Below are 12,393 nucleotides of genomic sequence, written 5' to 3' on the forward strand. Positions count from 1 at the left end.
TCTCTCTCTCTCTCTCTCTCTCTCTCAGCATCCTCGTAAACTCTGCACCCTTTCCAGCTTAGCAACATCGTTCCGATAACATGGTGCCCAGATCTGCACACCATGCTCTCCATGCGGCCTCCCCCAACATCTTATATAAGTGCAACCTGGCCATCCAACCTCTACACTCAAGTCTATTGCCTGCAGACTTGAGGTCTTTCATAATGGTGTCCAATTGTTCCCCCACACCCGTCCTTCCTCACACCTACATCTACGATTATCATGTGTAGGAAAGAACTGCAGATGCTGGTTTAAATCGAAGGCAGACACAAAATGCTGGAGTAACTCAGTGGGGTCAGGCAGCATCTCTGGAGAGAAAGAATGGGTGACGTTTCGGGTCGAGACCCTCCTTCAGACTGATGTCAGGGGAAGTGGGCAGGACAGAGATAGAATGTAGTCGGAGACAGTAAGACTGGTGGGAGAACTGGGAAGGAGGAGGGGATGGAGAGAGAGGGGAAAGCAAGGTTCTGTTTGAAGTTAGAGAAGTCAATGTTCATACCGCTGGGGTGTGAGCTGCCCAAGCGAAATATGAGGTGATGTTCCTCCAATTTGCGCTGGGCCTCACTCTGACAATGGAGGAGGCCCAGGACAGAAAGGTCAGACTGGGAGTGGGAGGGGGGAGTTGAAGTGCTGAGCCACCAGGAGATCAGGAAGTTTAAGGCGGACTGAGCGGAGGTGTCCCAGTGAAACGGTCCGCCGGTCTACGGTGGTCATTCTGTTTGGCTGATGGGCAACGTTCATCTCCTGGGTGGAAAAGTTTAATGAGATTATTGAGGTCGGCAGGCACTCCGGTCTGTTTGTAGAAACAAGGAACTGCGGAGGCGGTTTTACAACAAAAAAAAGACACAAAGTGCCGGAGTAACTCAGCAGGTCAGGTGGCATCCATGGAGAACGTGGATTGGGTGACGTTTAGAGATGGGACCCTTCTTCAGACTGATTGTGGTGGTGGTGGTGGAGGGGGGGGGGGGGATGGTGGAGAAGTTATAGGTGGATCTAGGTCAGCAGGAGGGAGGGGGGGGGGGTAACTCGATGAGTTTAGTTTAGTTTAGTTTAGAGATACAGCGCAGAAACAGGCCCTTCGTCCCACTGGGTCCGTGCCGACCGGCAATCACTCCGTACACCAGCACTATCCTACACGCAATTCACAATGTATTACTGAAGCCAATTAGCCGACAATCCTTTACATCTTTGGAGCGCGTGAGGAAACCGGAGCACCCGGGGAAAACCCACGCGGTCACGAGGAGAACCTATAAACTCCGTACAGACAGCACGAGTCCCTTAGGCCAGAGGATGACTGGTTTCCACTGCAGGTCTGCAGATTCTGAGGTGAGGCCAAGACGGGAGCCACAGACTCTACCACTGACGATGCAGAGGGTTCTGGGTGGGACAGGTGAGTGGGCGGTGTGGGAAGTGAGTGATGTGCTTCTTCCAACACTGTTGGAGATGTTCTGCGTGCTTGCAGTCGAGGAGAGGCATTCTCAGTGTCTTCCTGGCTGCTTCTCCTCCCATTTTGATCTGGCCTACGTGCACATTCCACGGGCCAACACATTCTCAAGAAGCCTTTGAGAACATCCTTAAACCTTTCCCTCTGTCATCCTCTGACCTCTCGCTGGTACGGGCTCAGTGGCTCCAGGCTGGATTGCCAGAAGGTCATGGGCTGATGAAATGTCTTAGACATAATGGCAAATTTAAAGAGAACCCTTCTCGAAAGGAGATGGAGGAACAGTATTATGGGTTAAATGGGCTGATGAGAAACATAGAAACATAGAAAATAGGCGTAGGAGTAGGCCATTCGGCCCTTCGAGCCTGCACCGCCATTCAATATGATCATGGCTGATCATCCAACTCAGTATCCCGTACCTGCCTTCTCTCCATACCCCCTGATCCCTTTAGCCACAAGGGCCACATCTAACTCCCTCTTAAATATAGCCAATGAACTGGCCTCAACTACCTTCTGTGGCAGAGAATTCCACAGATTCACCACTCTCTGTGTGAAAAAAAACTTTCTCATCTCGGTCCTAAAATACTTCCCTCTTATGCTTAAACTGTGACCCCTTGTTCTGGACCTTAAACTGTGACCCCCTTGTTCTGGACCTTAAACTGTGACCCCCTTGTTCTGGACTTTAAACTGTGACCCCCTTGTCTGGATGATACTAGATACTAGATGATACTAGATTGTGAATAACCAAATCTTTGAACTCAGGCCAAAACTCTCAAAGGCATTAGCAGGCAATATGATAGTTGGCCTCAGAATAAGAGTTTGGTTATTCAGGGATGAGATGAGGGGAAATTTATTTATGCAGAGGCTTAGAGATATTCAGAATTCTTTTCTTCGGAGGTTGTGGGTGTGAATCCATCAGTTATTTCAAATCTGAATAGAAAATATTTTGGGACACCAAGGGAATCCCATGATTTAGTATTGGAGCATCAAGTTGGACTAAAGGCATGGGTCTGCCAAGATTTTATGGAACATCGCAACTACATTTAAGGCAGCTCTTCTCCAAGAAGCCCTTCTTGCTTAAAGTCCATACTCCGCCACCTCCAGTTTAAATTCCATTTGGAATATTTTGGAGGACCAAGAATCCAAGGTTAGGATGGAACCCAGGTCTTTGGCACTGTAAGGCAGCAACTCTACCGCTGCGCCCAAAATAATGGAGGGAGAGTTGGGTAAGGCAACTGAGAATTGGATACGACATACTTGATCAATGATAGGGCACTGAGGAGTGTTGTAGAGCAGAAGGATCTAGGAGTGCAGGTGTTGGCATCAATAGTGGTCAGGGCGGTCAAGAAGGCTTCCGGCACAGGGGCCTCCATCGGTCAGAATATGCACCACTCTGCAACCCCAAGTTATTCCAGCAGTTGGAGTCGCAGTTATAGAGTCATAGAGTGATACAGTGTGGAAACAGGCCCTTCGGCCCAACTTGCCCACACCGGCCAACATGACCCAACTACACTAGTCCCACCTGCCTGCGCTTGGTCCATATCCCTCCAAACCTGTCCTGTCCATGTACCTGTCTAACAGTTTCTTAAACTTCAGCCTCAACTACCTCCTCTGGCAGCTTGTTCCACACACCCACCACTCTTTGTGTGAAAAAGTCACCCCTCAGATTCCTATTAAGTCATTTCCCCTTCACCTTGAACCTGTGTCCTTTGCGTCTATCTCTGGATGACATGGGACAGGAGACGTTTCGGATCGCTACCCTTCTTCAGACTGGATTCCAAGAAATAGTTTGCGCAGCAATCTTTGTTTTTTAATTATTCCACTTGGGAGATGGATTTTCTCACAACTGCAACTTGCGCTGGCAGTGGACGTATCTAGGCTGACAGCGAGCCCTGTGCGGGTACGAGAAATGTCACTGAATCTGACGACTCTTCCTTCAATCCTGGAAGCCAACCAACCATGTGCGAGGTGCCAAATGCCTGAGGTGGGAATGAAACAGAATGCATCATTTCATTCCACTTGAGTTGCATTAGTTTAGTTTAGTTTAGTTTAGAGATACAGCGTGGAAACCGGCCGTTTGGCCCACAGAGACCGCGCCGACCAGCGATCCCCGCGCACTAACGCCATCCTGACATTTTACATTTACACCAAGCCAATTAACCTACAAACCTGGACGTCTTTGGAGTGCGGGAGGAAATGGAAGATTTTAGATTTAGATTTAGATTTAGAGATACAGAGCGGAAACAGGCACTTCGGCCCACCGAGTCCGCGCCGCCCAGCGATCCCCGCACACTAACACTATCCTACGCACACTAGGGACAATTTTTTTAAACATTTACCCAGTCAATTAACCTACATACCTGTACGTCTTTGGAGTGTGGGAGGAAAACCGAAGATCTCGGAGAAAACCCACGCAGGTCACGGGGAGAACGTACAAACTCCGTACAGACGGCGCCCGTAGTCAGGATCGAACCTGAGTCTCCGGTGCTGCATTCGCTGTAAGGCAGCAACTCTACCGCTGTGCCACCGTGCCGCCTCGGAGAAAACCCACGCAGATCTCGGAGAAAACCCACGCCGGTCACGGGGGGAGAACGTACAAACTCCGTACAGACAGCGCCCGTAGTCGGGATGGAACCCGGGTCTCGCGGCAGCAACTCTACCGCTGTGCCACCGTGCCGCCCTTGATTAGCAAGTGATATCATGTAAAGTATTTTCACTGACTGGATAGCACTCTACTAAAAGGCTTTTCACATGTACCGCGGTACATGTGACAATAATAAAGTTAACTATGCTACTCCAAGTGTGGCCTACCCAAAGTCTGATAAAACTGCAATTTGACTTCACGAGCTAATATACATCTCTTCAGGCAATAAACTCCATCCTCTCTGTTTCCATGTGTGAGGTGAGGGTGTTATTGTAATTGCACTTCAAGAATAATTTCTTGGCTTTGATGGATTTTGGGGATGTCCCAAGGACAGGAAAAATTTAATGCAAAATTATTCTTACCTGTGTCTGTGTTTGTTGAGTGTTAGATTAGTAGCCTTAGGTATTGGTGGTTTATACATGAGGTTATAGATAGTTTTCCATCTTTTCGAGGCTATTTGATCTAGAAAGAAATGCTGCAGTTGATGTAGAATATTCAATTCGTGCTTTAGACTTTAGAGGGGTACAGTGCGGAATCTGGCCCTTCGGCCCGCCGAGTCCGCGTCGGACCAGCGATCAGCCCGTACACCAACACTATCCCTGCACGTCCAAGGGACAATTTACAATTTTTTACCAAAGCCAATTGTGCTACAAACTTGTATGTCTTTGGAGTTTGGGAGTATACCGGAGCACCCGGAGAGGAAAACCCACTCGGTCACGGAGTTAGGGGTGCCAATTATCTCACTCCCAAATAAGGGACAAGGTGACGACACCGCCCCGCGCCCCCACGTGACCTCACCCAGCCAGCGGCCACGTGCTCCCGCTCCACCAATGGGCGGGGAGGTGGGGTTGCTACGCAACCGCCATTAGGTGGCGTCCAGGCCCCCGGTCCTACACTGTCCGGGCCTACACTGTCCGGGCCTACCTGTCCACACTTACACTGTCCTGGCCTACACTGTCCTGGCCTACACTGTCTGGACTTACACTGTCCGGACCTACACTGTCTGCACCTACACTGTTCCGGTCCTACACTGTCCGGGCCTACACTGTCCTGGCCTACACTGTCTGGACTTACACTGTCCGGACCTACACTGTCTGCACCTACACTGTCCAGGCCTACACTGTCCGGACCTACACTGTCCGGGCCTACACTGTCCCGGGCCTACACTGTCCGGACTTACACTGTCCGGACCTACACTGTCCGGACCTACACTGTCCGGACCTACACTGTCCGGACCTACACTGTCCGTACCTACACTGTCCGGACCTACACTGTCTGGATCTACACTGTCCGGGCCTACAAACGGCCGCCATCGGTGGAGCGGGACACGTGGCCGCTGGCTGGGTGAGGTCACGTGGGGGGCGGGGCGGTGAAGTTACACCCTCTGTCCCGTGTTTGGGAGTGAGGAAGTTGGCAAACCCCAGGCCCAACGTGCCCTCGAGGTTCGGCTGTGGGAGGCCCTCACCCCCCCCCCCCCCCCCCCTCCCCCCCCCCCCTCCCCCCCCCCCTCCTCCCCCCCCCACCCCCCCCCCTCCCCCCCCCCCCCCCCCCCCCCAGGGGAACAGAGGTGGACGGGCGAGGAGAGGGACCTGGCGTCCTGGAGGCCCGATAAAGCCTGGGGCTCGCCTGGAACAGGCCACTGCCCCTAGGAGCTGGAGCACGGACTGGACTCTGAAAACCGTGCCGAAACATGGCGCCTTTTGCAAGTGGGCCGGGTGGACTATTTCTGTACACTTGCTAATCGAGGATCGGGGAGGCGGCAATATTCAACTGGACTGAAAATCTTTGTATGAAAAATAATTTCACTGTGTTAGCAGTCCGCACCTGGCAATAAAATCACCATTGAGCCAGGAACAGTTGAAAGCGAATAATACCATACATGCATTCGAGCTGGAAAAGGTACAGGGGAGATTTACGAGGATGTTGCCAGGACTAGAGGGTGTGAGCTACAGGGAGAGGTTGAGCAGGCTGGGTCTCCATTCCCTGGAGCGCAGGAGGATGAGGGGCGATCTTATAGAGGTGTACAAAATCATGAGAGGAATAGATCGAGTAGATGCACAGAGTCTCTTGCCCAGAGTCGGGGAATCAAGAAGCAGAGGACATAGATTTAAGGTGAAGGGGAAAAAAGATTTAATAGGAATCTGAGGGGTAGCTTTTTCACACAGAGGGTGGTGGGGTGTATGGAACGGGCTGCCAGAGGAGGCAGTTGAGGCTGGGACTATCCCAACGTTTAAGAAACAGTTGGACAGGTACATGGAGAGGTCAGGTTTGGAGGGGTACGGGCCAAACGCAGGCAGGTGGGGGACTAGTGTAGCTGGGACATGTTGTGGGCAGGTTGAGCCGAAGGGCCTGATTCCCACGCTGTATCACTTTGTGACTCTATGACTCGAAAACTGAATTTGCATCTCTGGTATAAAAAGGGCTAGATTCCTATTTAATCATTCTTATTTGTTACAAACTGAAGACAAAAATAACTCATCCATGTACCGGCAAACCTAACCTAATTAGCTGCAAACGCAATATCTGTGAGTTAGATTTATTCGTGAAAGATTACCCATTTAAATTCACATTAGGCAAATTTAATTTTTCCAGCCCGTTGTACAACACCACACTGTCTTTTGTCTGCTGCTGACATATTGTCAGTTCAGGGCCTGTCCTACTTAGGCGATTTTAAGGCGACTGCCGGCGACTAGGCTGTCGCCGAACGTTTGCCGGGGTGTCGCGGGCACAGAGCGCGAGGAGTCTTCAATGAATCGCAGCGGAAAGACTAGGTAGACACAAAACGCCGGAGTAACTCAGCGGGACAGACCCCATCTCGGGAGAGAAGGAACGGGCGACGTTTCGGGTCGAGACCCTTCTTCTGACTGATGTCAGGGGAGGGGGGCGGGACAAAGATAGGATGTAGTCGGAGACAGGAAGACCGGTGGGAGAACTGGGAAGGGGGAGGGGATAGAGATAGAGGGAAACCAGGGACTATCTGAAGTTAGAGAAGTCAATGCTCATACCGCTGGGGTGTAATCCACCCAAGCGAAATACGAGGTGCTGTTCCTCCAATTTGCGCTGGGCCTCACTCTGACAATGGAGGAGGCCCAGGACAGAGAGACTATACATGATTACATTGTACATTGAACAGCTACATGATTAAGGGAATAACGTTTAGTGCAAGATAAAGTCCGATTAAAGATAGTCCGTGGGTCTTCAATGAGGTGTATCGTAGCTCAGGACTGCTCTCCGGATGTTGGTGGGATGGTTCAGTTGCCCGATAACTGTCTCTGAACAAACTGTCCCCTGAATCTTTAATCCCAGGTGGGTCATAAAATGCAGAGGTTTATTGGTTTGCTGGGATGGGTTAGTTGTGGCTCTGTGAATCTGTGGTTAGTGTGGGTCAAACCTGCCAGTGTAACTGTATCTTCTCCGTGGATCGTCACCTTGTGGTGTTGGAGAAGCTCGTGTGGTCCTGAGACCCTGAGAGCGATGCCGTCTGGAGCCAGGCTCCCGGTAGGGTCACCCCTGGCGGTAAGGTCGAGGGGGGGGGGAGGGGGGGGGGGGGGGGGAGGGGGGGGGAGGGGGGGGGGGAGGACCCTGACAAAGAGCGATCCAACCAAGACCCCAACGGGTGGAACAGGCGGAGGATGACGGCTGACTTTAGTGGAGCGTCACAATGGCTGGGAAGGTGGATGAAGGAGATGCAGCAGAGAAGGGTCCCCGGTCGTCTTGGACTCCACGCCACTGGATCCTGACCCAGATCTGTCAAGGACCGTGTGTGTGGCTGTCTGTGCACCAGTCTCCCCCACGTTAAACAAAGTCACGCACAGGCGTTCTCGGAGAGAACAGGCATACTCGCTTCGAGTGTCCGCCGATGATGTAACTGTATACACACTTTGGATTGGATTTGACTCGATTCCTCTGCAACTTTCAATGTCGCACAATTGCCTGATCCATCTTTCCCTCTCAACCCGATTCTCCTGCCTTCTCCCCATGAAACCCTGACGCCCCGTACTAATCAAGAATCTGTCAATCTGCCTTATGAATACCCACTGAAGTGGCCTCCACGGCCTTCTGTGGCAAAGAGTTCCACAGATTCACCCACCCTCTGACTAAAGAAATTCTCTCTCATCTCCCTCCTAAAGGAACGTCCGTTTATTCTGAGGCTGTGGCCTCTGGTCCCACTTACATACCTCTTGGATGTGCAAGCAAAGAATTTCACTGTGAGATGTCACGTGTGGCAATGGGTTATTCAAATCCATCAAACTCTATCCAGACCTTTCGTCGTTCGGTAAGTTTAGAAGGATGAGAGGGGATCTTATAGAAACGTATAAAATTATAAAAGGACTGGACAAGCTGGATGCAGGATAAATGTTCCCAATGTTGGGCGAGTCCAGAACCAGGGGCCACACACAGTCTTAGAATAAAGGGAGGCCATTTAAAACTGAAATGAGGAAAAAACTTTTTCACCCAGAGAGTTGTGAATCTGTGGAATTCTCTGCCACAGAGGGCAGTGGAGGCCAATTCACTGGTTGAATTTAAAAGAGAGTTAGATAGACAATAGACAATAGGTGCAGGAGGAGGCCATTCGGCCCTTCGAGCCAGCACCGCCATTCAATGTGATCATGGCTGATCATTCTCAATCAGTACCCCCATTCCTGCCTTCTCCCCATACCCCCCTGACTCCGCTATCCTTAAGAGCTCTATCTAGCTCTCTCTTGAATGCATTCAGAGAATTGGCCTCCACTGCCTTCTGAGGCAGAGAATTCCACAGATTCACAACTCTCTGACTGAAAAAGTTTTTTCCCTCATCTCAGTTCTAAATGGCCTACCCCATTGAGATTGAGCTCAGGGGGGCTAACGGAATCAAGGGGTATGGGGAGAAGGCAGGCACGGGTTACTGATTGTGGACGATCAGCCATGATCACAATGAATGGCGGTGCTGACTCGAAGGGCCAAATGGCCTCCTCCTGCACCTATTTTTCGATGTTTCTAATGAGGTCGCCCCTGGGTGCCCCTCCACACCCACTACTGACCCTGTCGGGTTTCAGTGCGTCCTGGCCGTGGGGGCGGGGCAGGGGCCGGCTCGGCGACATCCCACCACCAGGCCGCGCCTTGCTTGGAGTTTCCACTCATTTGGAAGCAGAATGCATCTTTCTCAATCACCCAATTAACTAATGCACAAAATACATGAACCAGGAAGCCCGAAATTAAAATGCCGGAGACAGATGGCTTGCCAACTGTTTTGTGTTTATCTGCGCACAAATATAGAATCATTACATAAGTAACTCAAATGCCTCTGGATTTAACTTGGAAGCATTTTCAAAGGAATCGCTTTTTTTTCTTTAGGCTCTAAGTCTTGAAAACAAACAATTAATTCATTAAAACACAAAAGGTTTTGTTTGGTTTAGTTTAGAGATGCAGCGCGGAAACAGGCCCTTCGGCCCACTGAGTCCGCGCCGACCAGCGATCCCCGCGCACTAACACTTCCCTACACACACTAGGGGCAATTTTACCAGTTACACCAAGCCAATTAACCTACAAACATGCACGTCTTTGGAGTGTGGGAGGAAACCGGAGATCTCGGAGAAAACCCAGGGAGGTCACAGGGAGAACGTACAATCTCCGTACAGACGGCGCCCGTGGTCAGGATCGAACCCGGGTCTCCGGCGCTGCAAGGCAGCAACTCTACCGGTGGGCCAACGATCCACCCCCAAAGTGACTCCCAAAGGGTCAGGCAGCATCCGTGGAGGGAATGGACAGGGAGTGTCTAGTGTCGGGACCCTTCAGTCTGATTTTTGAGTGCATATTTTGTCCATATTGCAGCCCGAAAATTTGACTATCCAATCCCCCCCTCGAGATTCCAACAACTGCAGTTCCTTGTGATTCCAATTCATTAATTTACACAACTTAAAACAAATACACTAACTGTTTTGTTTGTGACTTAATGTGACCAAAGTGCTTTACTGCCAATGGAATTCATTGCCACAGAAAGCTGTGGAGGCCAAGTCATTGGATATTTCTAAGGCGGAGATCGACAGATTCTCGATTAGTATGGGTGTCAGGGGTTATGGGGAGAAGGCAGGAGAATGGGGTTGAGAGGGGAGAGATAGACCAGGGACAAGATTGAATGGCGGAGTAGGCTTGATGGGCCGAATAACACAGTGCTGCTGCAGTGGTAGAGTTGCTGCCTCACAGCGCCAGAGACCCGGGTTCGATCCTGACTCCGGGTGCTGTCTGTACGGAGTTTGCATGTTTTCCCTGAGACCACACGGGTTTTCTCCGGGTGCCCTGGTTCCAAAGTCGTACAGGTTTGTAGGTGAAATGGCTTCTGCCACACACACTTGTCCGTAGTGTGTGGTGTGTGTGGGGTAGTGCGAGTGCACGGGGTAGTCGCTGGTCGGCACGGACTCGGTGGGCCGAAGGGCCTGTTCCCACGTTGTATCTCTAAAGTCTAAAGCCTGAAGATTATTTTTGATGTTATTATCTTTTGAGTTGGTCAGCTCATCACAAAGTCTCTTTGAAAGACAACTATTCAGGATATTATTTCCTTGCTGCATGTTTTTATAGCCTCTTGCCTCAGGGCAATTTTTCTCCCTCTGAATCACTTTGAAGTGTTTGGATATACAACCAGTGGTGTTTGTATACTCCGTTACCAAGTGAGTGCTGATTCAGAAACATTTTTACTGGAGAAATCCAAACGTTATTAAACCAAATTGGGTGGCGCAGCGGTAGAGTTGACGCCTCACAGCGCCGGAGACCCTGGTTCCATCCTGACCACGGGTGCTGTCTGTACGGAGTTTGTACGTTCTCCCCGTGACCTGTGTGGGTTTCCTCTGGGACCTCTGGTTTCCTCCCACACTCCAAAGACGTGCAGGTTTGTAGGTTGATTGGCTTGGTGTGAATGTAAAATTTACCTGACGTGTGTAGGCCCGGTTTTGATCCCGACTGCGGGCGCCGTCTGTACGGAGTTTGTACGTTCTCCCCGTGACCTGCGTGGGCTTCCTCCGAGACCTCCGCTTTTCTCCCCCACTCCAAAGACTCCACGCTGTAGGTTAATTGGTATAATTGTAAATTGTCCCTAGTGTGCTTAGGACAATGTTAGTGTGCGGGGATCGCTGGTCGGCGCGGACTCGGCCGGCCGAAGGGCCTGTTTCCACGCTGTATCTCTAAACTAAACTAAGCTCAAAATGGCAAGTAATATGGCCTCATGGCTTTGAGCCATGTTTCAATTCACCGATTGCTTTAAACAATGAGTTTTGGTGAGGGAACAGTGACACCAGTGTGAGTCTACTCCCCAGACAAAATGTACATGTGGAAATCCACTCCATGCAGTTTAATTACAATGCTGCCTGAGGTATCACTCCCACATGCTATAATATTACAGGCAACCCTATTTCCCAGAAGGAATTCCCACAGTTAAACCTTTAAAATAGCATCACCTGGTACTCGAGGGGCTGGATGTGCTGCTGCCTTTCATGGTCATCTTGAGACTCCTGCTCACCTGTTTTGGAGAATTGCAAGTGCCAACGATGTTGTAAATACAACGAGCTAAAGTCTCCAGCGTTGCTGTGAGCGATCATCAACCAAAGAAAAAGACTGGGGCGACTAGGCTTGTATACACTGGAATTTAGAAGGATGAGAGGGGATCTTATCGAAACGTATAAGATTATTAAGGGGTTGAACACGTTAGAGGCAGGAAACACGTTCCCAATGTTGGGGGAGTCCAGAACCAGGGGCCACAGTTTAAGAATAAGGTGCAGGCCATTTAGAACGGAGATGAGGAAAAACCTTTTCACCCAGAGCGTTGTGAATCTGTGGAATTCTCTGCCTCAGAAGGCAGTGGAGGCCAATTCTCTGAATGCATTCAAGAGAGAGCTAGATGGAGCTCTTAAGGATAGTGGAGTCAGGGGGTATGGGGAGAGGGCAGGAACGGGGTACTGATTGTGAATGATCAGCCATGATCACATTGAATGGTGGTGCTGGCTCGAAGGGCCGAATGGCCTACTCCTGCACCTATTGTCTATTGTCTATTAAACATGGAGTATGGAAGACTATTGCACAGGGATAGACCCTTCGGCCCACAATGTCCATGCTGGCCGAACATGAACCCAAGACCCGCCCTTATCTGTGTAAGAAGGAACTGCAGATGCAGAACCAGGGGCCACAGTTTAAGAATAAGGGGTAGGCCATTTAGAACGGAGATGAGGAAAAACGTTTTCACCCAGAGAGTTGTAAATCTGTGGAATTCTCTGCCTCAGCAGGAAGTGGAGGCCAATTCTCT

The 12,393-nt window shown here is 50.5% G+C and overlaps 1 protein-coding gene across 1 annotated transcript in view; it reads right to left on the bottom strand.

Moving 5' to 3' along the window:
• Positions 1-11,595, bottom strand: part of sez6l (seizure related 6 homolog (mouse)-like) — a 123,560-nt gene extending 111,965 nt beyond the window's left edge. Inside the window, 3 exon segments of the mRNA XM_078421837.1 lie at positions 1,404-1,559; positions 9,146-9,364; positions 11,559-11,595. Coding sequence (XP_078277963.1) covers positions 1,404-1,559; positions 9,146-9,364; positions 11,559-11,595 — 412 coding nt within the window.
• Positions 11,596-12,393: the final 798 nt, after the last annotated feature.

This window comes from Rhinoraja longicauda, chromosome 25 (assembly GCF_053455715.1).
Source record: "Rhinoraja longicauda isolate Sanriku21f chromosome 25, sRhiLon1.1, whole genome shotgun sequence".
In the NCBI taxonomy this organism is placed as follows: domain Eukaryota; kingdom Metazoa; phylum Chordata; class Chondrichthyes; order Rajiformes; family Arhynchobatidae; genus Rhinoraja; species Rhinoraja longicauda.